This window comes from Bos grunniens, chromosome 12, assembly GCF_055505025.1.
Source record: "Bos grunniens cultivar Pamir isolate PY7600 chromosome 12, Bosgru_T2T1.0, whole genome shotgun sequence".
Classification (NCBI taxonomy): domain Eukaryota; kingdom Metazoa; phylum Chordata; class Mammalia; order Artiodactyla; family Bovidae; genus Bos; species Bos grunniens.
Window position 1 is genome coordinate 82598552 of NC_141176.1, and position 9143 is coordinate 82607694.

At 52.7% G+C, this 9143-nt stretch overlaps 1 protein-coding gene across 1 annotated transcript; it reads right to left on the minus strand.

The window, feature by feature from the left end:
- Positions 1-556: 556 nt before the first annotated feature.
- On the minus strand, positions 557-1801 carry LOC147361996 (G protein-coupled receptor 183-like). The gene has a single exon (XM_086328408.1). The coding sequence runs from the start codon at positions 1622-1624 to the stop codon at positions 557-559; it is 1068 nt and encodes a 355-aa protein (XP_086184534.1). The 5' UTR covers positions 1625-1801.
- Between the last annotated feature and the right edge of the window lie 7342 nt (positions 1802-9143).

Below are 9143 nucleotides of genomic sequence, written 5' to 3' on the forward strand. Positions count from 1 at the left end.
GAAACCTTGTCCAAACTGTGACTCTAGTGCTCAGCCAATGATTCTTCTGGTCATGACTGCATTTGATGTGAAAATACTCTTTTCCCAGAAGAAACTGCACACCCTTCAGAGGCCAAGGACGAAGCAGTGTTTATTAGAATACATGAGAGGTGCACGCTGTGTGCTGAGTCGCTTCAGTTGAGTCCAACTCTTTGCAATCCCATGGACTGTAGCCCACCAGGCTCCTCTGTCCATGGAATTCTCCAGGCAAGGATACTGGAGTGGGTAGCCTTTCCCTTCTCCAAGGGATTTTCCCAACCCAGGGATTGAATGCAGGTCTCCCGCGGTGCAGGCAGATTCTTTACCAGCTGAGCCACCGGGGAAGCCCCAGAAGTAGGTTTATGGCAAAGCTAACGAATGCTTGCTTCAGAGCTCCTCACTCACCTTCCATGACCTTGTACCTAACTTTGCATCTATGGTTTTGTATTCTTTTTTTTTAAAGAACCCAATCCCCAAATTGTACAAGCTTGGGGTCCTCCCCCTGACCCCCAGGTGCAGTATGAAAGCCCATCACCTCTTAGACTTCATTCTCCTCCAAGGGCGAGGAGCCTCCTGTCTGGTTGATACTTTGTGTTTCTGAGGAAGCTTTTCCCTGCGGGAAGGAGGGAGAGGATGGTGATGCTTTGAGTTTCAGAAAGTGGCGGAGCCATTTCCTGTAACGGGAGGACGCGAAGAAGTAAACGATGGGGTCGATGCTGCAGTTCAAGTTCATGAGGCAGACGGTGAGCTGCAGGCACAGTTTGAAGGCCCTCTGCTCGGAGCAGGTGGGCTGGCGGAGCATCTTGGTCACCATGAACTGGATGACGTGGAGGTGGTAGGGCACGAAGCACACGGCCACGGCCACCAGCACCACCAGCGTGAGCAGGCAGGCTCTGCGGTGGTGGCCCCCCCGGCTCGTCAGCGGGTTGTCCCGGGCCGTCCTGCACAGCTTGACGGCGATCTTCACGTAGCAGAAGAGGATGATGGCCACCGGCCCGCAGAAGCTCAGAGAGGAGGTCACCAGGACCATGACGGGCAGCGTGAACACCCGCTGGACACTGTCGTACTCCATGCAGGTCAGCCTGCCGGCCACGCGCATGGTCATGGTGAACCCGAGCAGGGGCGCCGTCTGCAGTGTCGCCAGGACCCACATGGCCGCGCAGATGAGCTGGGCCCGCCCAGGCTCACGCAGCCGGGGACCCTGGTGGGCGCGGACCACGGCCAAGTAGCGGTCCACGCTCACGCACGTCATCAGGTAGATGCCCGAGTAGGTGTTCACGAAGAAGATGAAGGCCGTCAGCCTGCAGAGCCCCTCCCCGAAAGGCCAGTTGAAGTCCAGCAAGAAGTAGGTGATCTTTCCGGGCAGGGTCAGAGCGAACAGGAGGTCGGACACTGACAGGTGGACCAGGAAGACACCTGTCGAGTTGATCTTCTTGTCCTTCTGATAGGCCAGGCGAAGGGCCAGGATGTTTCCCAGGACAGCAAAGATCAAGAGGGCCGTGTAGAACAGAGACAGCATCACACTGGCCACCCGGGGCGGGTGGTGGGGAAGGCAGGAGTTGGTGTGGTGGACGAGGCTGCTTGGGTCAGCCGTGCTTGAAGCCATGTCATACAGGTCCTTGGGAAGACAAGAAAATGAAATGTAGCATTGTATCTCAGGGTTACACCTCTAATATGTTGCTGTTGTTATTCCACTCAGTCGTGGCTGACTCTTGTGACCCCATAGGCTGTAGCCCGCCAGGCTCCTCTGTCATGGGATTTTCTAGGCAAGAATACTGCAGTGGGGTTCCTATTTCCTCCTCCAGGGGACCCTCCCAACTCAGGGATCAAACCCGTGTCTCCTGCATTGCAGGTAGAATCTTTACCATTGAGCCACTGGGGAAGCCCTCACCCCTAATACTAACTGTATAGCCCAACTCTCACATGAGTGAGAGTTGGACACTTCATAATTTGCTGAAATCACATGCCCATGAACAGTATCTCCCTTTTTTTTATTAAAAATTTCACAAAATGAACACATCTGTGTGATCAGCACTCAGTTTAGTAAAGCACCTCAGCAGCACCCCCAGAAGCTCACCTTTGCCTACCCCAACCTCTATCTCCACTCAAGGTTAATCAATATCCTAACTTCTAAAATCACAACTCAGGGACTTCCCTCGTGGTCCAGTGGTTAACACTTCGCCTTCTAACGCAGAGGGTGCAGGTTCAATTCCCCCCTTGGGGAGCTAGGATTCTGCATGACTTGGCGCCATTACTTTGTCAACAAAGGTCTGTCTGGTCAAAGCTATGATTTTTCCAGTAGTCATGTAGGGATGTGAGAGTCGGACTATAAAGAAAGCTGAATGCCAAAGAATTGATGCTTTTGAACTATGGTGTTGGAGGAGACTCTTGAGAGTCCCCTGGACTGCAAGGAGATCCAACCAGTCTGTCCTAAAGGAAATCAGTCCTGAATATTCATTGGAAGGACTGATGTTGAAGCTGAAATTTCAATATTTTGGCCATCTGATGTGAAGAACTGACTCATTGGAAAAGATCCTGATGCTGGGAAAGATTGAAGGCAGGAGGAGAAGGGGATGACACAGGATGAGATAGTTGGATGGCATCACTGACTCATGGGACATGAGTTTGAGTAAACTCCGGGAGTTGGTGATGGACAGGGAGGCCTGGTGTGCTGCGGTCCATGGGGTTGCAAAGAGTCGGACACAACTGAGCAACTGAACTGAACTGAACTGGGGCCAAAAAACCAAAATATAAGAAAACAGAAGCAATATTATAGCAGATTCAATAAAGACTTTTAAAATGGTCCACATAAAAAACCCCATAAAATCATAATAAATAAAATCATAAATCTTTAAAAACATAAAACCGTAACTCAGACCTGGAAGGGTAGGACGGGGGGATCAAGGAGGGCGGCTCAGGCAGGAGGGGACATACGTATACACACAGCTGACTCACTTTGTTGTGCAGCAGAAACTAACACAACATTGTAAAGCACTTGTCCTCCAATAAAACAATTTTTTAAAAAGTCACAACTCAGCACACCTGCTTCTGAACTTTAATGAGATCATACACTATGTATACTATGGAATACCAGACCACCTGACCTGCCTCCTGAGAAACCTGTATGCAGGTCAAGAAGCAACAGTTAGAACAGGACATGGAACAACAGACAGGTTCCAAATTGGGAAAGGAGTATGTCAAGGCTGTATATTGTCACCCTGCTTATTTAACTTCTATGCAGAGTACATCATGCGAAACACTGGGCTGGAAGAAACACAAGCTGGAATCAAGATTGCCAGGAGAAATATCAATAACCTCAGATATGCAGATGACACCACTCTTATGGCAGAAAGCGAAGAGGAACTAAAAAGCCTCTTTATGAAAGTGAAAGAGGAGAGTGAAAAAGTTGGCTTAAAACTCAACATTCAGAAAACGAAGATCGTGGCATCTGGTCCCATCATTTCATGGCAAATAGATGAGGAAACAATGGAAACAGTGTCAGACTTTATTTTTGGGGGCTCCAAAATCACTGCAGATGGTGACCGCACCCATGAAATGAAAAGACACTTACTCCTTGGAAGGAAAGTTGTGACCAACCTACATAGCATATTAAAAAGCAGAGACATTACTTTGCCTACAAAGGTCAATCTAGTCAAAGCTATGATTTTTCCAGTAGTCATGTATGGACGTGAGAGTTGGACTATAAAGAAAGCTGAGCACTGAAGAATTGATGCTTTTGAACTGTGGTGTTGGAGAAGACTCTTGAGAGTCCCTTGGACAGGAAGGAGATTCAACCAGTCCATCCTAAAGGAAATCGGTCCTGAATATTTATTGAAAGGACTGATGTTGAAGCTGAAGCTCCAATATTTTGGCCACCTGATGTGAAGAAATGACTCACTGGAAAAGACCCTGCTGCTGGGAAAGATTGAAGGCAGGAGAAGGGGACGACAGAGGATGAGATGGTTGGATGGCATCACCGACTCAGTGGACGTGAGTTTGAGCACACTCCAGGAGTTGGTGATGGACAGGGAGGCCTTGTGTGCTGCAGTCCATGGGGTCGCAGACAGTCAGACACGACTGAGCGACTAAGCACAGCACTGGTATAGCGCTAGGAGTGGGGCTGATGAGTCACAGGTTTGCACAGTTGATAGCAGTGGGTCCCGGCAAACAGTTTGCAAAGAGCCGCTCTTCAAAGTCTAACCGTGTTTGAGATTCCCACGGTACCTCAACCCCGCCAGCACCAGGCAGGGTCTGTCTTTTTCAGGGGAGCCATTCTGGTGGGTATGCAGGGGTATCTTCTTACGGTTTCAGCTGGCATTTGCCTAATAACCATTGACAGCAAGCACCTTCTCTCTGGTTTATTGGCCATTTATATATTTTCTTTATGAGGTACCTGTATATTTTGTCCCTTTTTCTGTTGGGATGTCCGTCCAAAAATGTGTGTTTTCCACTTCCCCACCTGCCTTTGCTCTTCACACCTCCATTTCTGTCATCTACATTCTGATCATCTTTTAACGTATAATTTCTGCACTGAGACAAGGGGAGCTGCGCTCTCCGTGCAGCCGCTGAGCCGGGGTGACTGTCCACGTGGTGCACAGGTGAGCACTCAGGTGTGCAGAGGGCGTGCGGTTTGCCCAAGGGCCACAATAAAAGTAGCTCACAGAACCAGAGACCCAGGCGGAGATGCTGAACTCGGTCATGGGCTGGCTGAAGGGCACCAGCTCCATGAGCCCCAAATCTTATCTTATTTGAGTCACAACACAGCTATCTCCTCCTTTACTAACTTGGGGCTGGCTAGTAGGGAGCCTGGGGCTTCCTTGGTGGCTCAGTGGTAAAGAATCCACTTGCCAAATGCAGGACACCTGGGTTTGATCTCTGGGCTGGCCAGATCCCCTAGAGGAGGGCATGGCAACCCACTCCAGTATTCTTGCCGGGAGAATCCCATGGACAGAGGAGCCTGGCAGACTATAGTCCATGGGGTCACAAAGAGTCGGACACGACTGAGCGACTGAACAACAGATTAGGGAGCCTGCTATAGACTGTGTCTCATGGCAACCTAGGCACAGAGGGCTCTGTCTGGTCTCTGCAGATGGAGAAGAAGCTTCCATTCAAATGGAAAGTAAGTCCATCAGAACAGGAGAGAGAGGAGCTCTGAAAAGTCCTTTGAACCTCAGGATGATGGTTGGATGGTTGGAGATGATACAGTGATGGTGACTGGATAGATAGATACACAGTTACATAGGTAGGTAGATAATAGATGGTAGATAGATGACAGAGATATGAAGATGGTAAATAGATCTGTAAACAGACAGCTAGACAGAGATAAGTAGGTAGGTGGGTACACGCTCCCAGGGGTCCCACCAGCTCCAGATCCAGAGGGAAGGCTATTCCTCCTCGTTCCTACCTTTCCTGAACAGTCTGACCCTCAGGTTGCACGGAGGTGGGGGCCGGGCGGAGAAGCTCTGTGCCCCTCCAGCAGGGCGAGGAGGGCATCTCAAGGGGTTGGTTTAGCTCAGGAGGGTCCCGGCCCCAGGTCGACTCCACTGCTGGAATCACTAGCACTCAGCCCCAGAGCTGCAACCGGGGGCGGGGGGTGAGGGGTGGCATGGGAACCTTGTGTGACCCTTGCCCTGTCTGTTCAGGCCTCACTGGGCTCAGGGATAGACCGGCACTTAAAAAGACCCCACCCTGGGCAAGCAGCCCACTTCCTGACTTTCCTGGGCCTCTTCCCCACACACCAGCCCACAGCCCAGGGCGCCGGGCACATGGCACAACCCCGGGGCCCCGCCAAGTGCCACCTCCTCCCCGAAACCTGCAGGGAGGTGCACCCGCAGAGATGCCACACCCACCTCCCACAGTCGGGGGATGGGTACTGTCACAGCTGTGAGTCCCGGGAGATCTGACCCACACGAGGAGCCCCTCCCCGCCCGAGAGGGGGGCCCTAATGCCTCGGACCTGCTGACCTTTCCTCTTTCTGCTCTAGTCCACCCGCCTCCTAACTGCAGACCTCGGCGGAAATGTCCCTTCCTGCCCCACCAGGGGCACCAACCAACTGCCCAGTGCCTTGGGCTCTGGCCCACACCTGCCCAAGGTGTGCTCCTCGGCCTCTTTCTGCACCGGCATCCCCGCCCCGACCCGGGTTCTCCCCTACACACACGCAAAGCAGCCCATCGCCCCGCCCCATCCCACCTGCTCATAGAAAACGACCCACTCTTGGTCTCACAGGGGAGCAGAATTTGCCCCCAAAACACACCTCTCTGGCTGAAGGATCATTTTAACCGGCTTATTTGTAAGAAACCACAGGCACAGAAGAAGCGCTGAAAGCCAAGTAGAAGTTACCCTTGAATGAAAGACATTCAGGACTTCCCTGGTGGTCCAGGGGTGAAGAGCTGGCCCGCCAGAGCAGGGGACTCGGGTTCGATCCCTAGTCTGGGAAGATCGCACATGCCTCGGGGCTAAACCCGTGGGCCACACCTACCGAGCCTGTGCCCCACGCCACAACTAGAGAGCGGCCCCCACTGAAAGCCCACAACCACAACGAAGACCCAGCATCGCCATAAATAAATAGGGAAACATTTTTTAAGAAGACATTTCTGTTTGTCAGGGTATCTCCCTTGCCCTACCGAGAAGAGAGGTTAATGACTCAATCTCTGGAAACTCCAGTCAATGCAGAAGGCGAGGGGTCACGTGCAGAGCGAACTTGCCCTTGTCTCCTGCCCTTCTCGGGCTCTGCTCTCACGTCTGGCTCCCCCCCACCCCCGACACACAAGATCTTCTGTTATCTTTCGCTGGAGAACGTATCTAAAAGTGATGGTTTCGCCCACTCCGGCGACTTCGTTTTCCTGGGTCTCTCCCACGTGTACACGTTATTCAGCTTCTGTTCATTTTCCTCCCGTTAATCCGTCTCTCATCAATTTAGGGATGAGGCCAAAGGGAAGGGAAGAAGGGATGTGTCCTCTCTCCTACATCCTTCTCCATCTTAAGAAGTTACTGATGCATCTCCCACTCAGAAGACTATGTACCTTGGAGACTCACAGTGAGATCACTGTGGTGATCGCACAGGGCCAGGTGGTCAGTTGGTGCAGCCACGTAGGGACAGATACTCAAAAGGGCCTGCAGAGGGTTCTGAGGGTCTACACCCCAGGTCTAACCCAGTTCTATCAGCCACTTTTGCTCAGGGATGTGAGACTGACCCTGACCTTGGGTCTTTCTGGCTTGACCTGTCTGCTGCCTGATCGGGAGCAGCAGGGGTCCCCCTGGGTGTCCAGGATCAGTAAGGATGCTCCACCTGTGGCCAAGAGAAGCAGAGAGAAGAGGGGTGTGTGTGTGAAAGGCAGAGCGATCTGAGCCTTTCTCCCCAAGTCCCAGCGAGCCACGACCTTCCCGTGGTGCCTGGAAACACCCACCTCTGGTGGGCTTACCTCGCTCACCGAGGATGATGCCAGGGAGCCGGGTGGAACCTGGGTCAGCTGCCTTCCCAAGGGCCCTGGGGCATCAAATGTGCCCCGAGCAGTCTCCCCGCTGTAGGGATTGAATCAGTTCACTGAACTCTTCTTTCCTTCACCCACCTCTGCAGGGAAAAAAAAAGAAAGAAAGGAAAGAAGAAAAAAAACCACCCGGGGTATCAGGCAAGGTGATCTCCCTGCCACAGGCGGAGCTCAGAGCTCACTCAGCCACAAGGCCTCCCACCTCTCGAGAAGGACGGAGCGGGGGAGCGTTGCTCCAGGAACCGGTCTCCCCTCTCTTCCATTTCTGTGCCCCCACAGGCAGGCCTGTAGGCCACAGGTGTGACTCTCAAGCCACCAGGGTCAAAAACCCTCCAGCATTCTCCCCGCCGATGACTTGGGAGTGAAGTTCAGCAAGAAGGGCTTTAAGGGGACCCTGACGAGCTCAGGCTGAGGGTGAGCAAGTAAGGGGAGCTTCCCCTGGCTCGGGATTTCCTGGGAGTATGATCCAGGCTTTAAGGCACTTTGATGGAGCCTGAAAGCCTGTTTGCAGCCCTGACCGGTCACGCTCTTGAGGGATGCGCTTGGCAGGAGGCAGATAGCGGATGGGGCCAGGGTGCTCCCTTCCTCTGCTAGAGAAGGCGTCCCCCCACCACACCACTGGCGAGTAAACGAGGCATCAGACCCAGCCTAGGATGCGGACTGGGCCTCATTGCTAAGCTGTTTGTCCTGGGGACGTGAGCGCAGGCTTCTTTCTGGGCGCTCTCTGAACACGGAGGGAAGTCGCTTCTCTCACCAGCCAGCTCACCAGTCCACTCGAGACCCCCCCACCCGCCTCCCTACCTTTTTCCAACCCCCATCCCCGAACTGTGTGTCTCTGGCCTGACATCCCACCTGCCTTGGGCTCCTCTAGTCTAGAATGTTGGTCAACACCCCCCCCAACTGGCCTCCCCCTGGCGAAGGCCATGGGGCCCCACGGGCCCCAAAAGATGTCTCCCAGAGCCCCAGGTGGGGTGGGGGGAAGTTTGTGAAGCAGTCTCATCTCACCTGCAACTTCCACCATCAACTTCCCTCCAACAGCCTAGAAGGAAGAACTAAGGCAATTTCTTAGTTCAGAGGTGCCTGACTTAGATTGCAAAGTTTGCACTCAGATTGCAAACCCTAGGGAACTTGCCTCCGTGCCTTCCAGACATTTAGGATTCTCCCACTCAGAGGAGACCCCAGAAGGCCTAAAAAGGGGCAAGAAACCGTAGAATGCGCCCACCTCACCCTGTTCACGCATGATTCACTCAACAGGCATTTAGCAAGTGCCAGCCTGGAGCCAGGAACACGTTCCTGTGTGTGCCTGGAAAGAAAACACTTTTCCTTTGGCCTCCTGTGTTTAGTGGCTGTGTGTGTACGCTTAGTCGCTGAGTCGACTGTGACCCCATGAACAGCAGCCCGCCAGGCTCCTCTGTCCATGGGATTCTCCAGGCAAGAATGCTGGAGTGGGTTGCCATTTCTTTCTCCAGGGGATCCTCCTGACCCAGGGATCGAAACCGAGTCTCTGGCATCTCCTCCATAGGATGCTTTACCACTCTGCCCCCTGGTTTGGCTGAGGTTGTGCTAATTAAACTGATGAAAGACGGATTAAAAAGGGAAAAGGTGCACACGTTTTATTTGATGTTAAAATTTTTACTT

Bases quoted from the DNA above. Each gene is read 5' to 3' on its own strand.
- LOC147361996 (XM_086328408.1), bottom strand. From the start codon at position 1,624: ATGGCTTCAAGCACGGCTGACCCAAGCAGCCTCGTCCACCACACCAAC.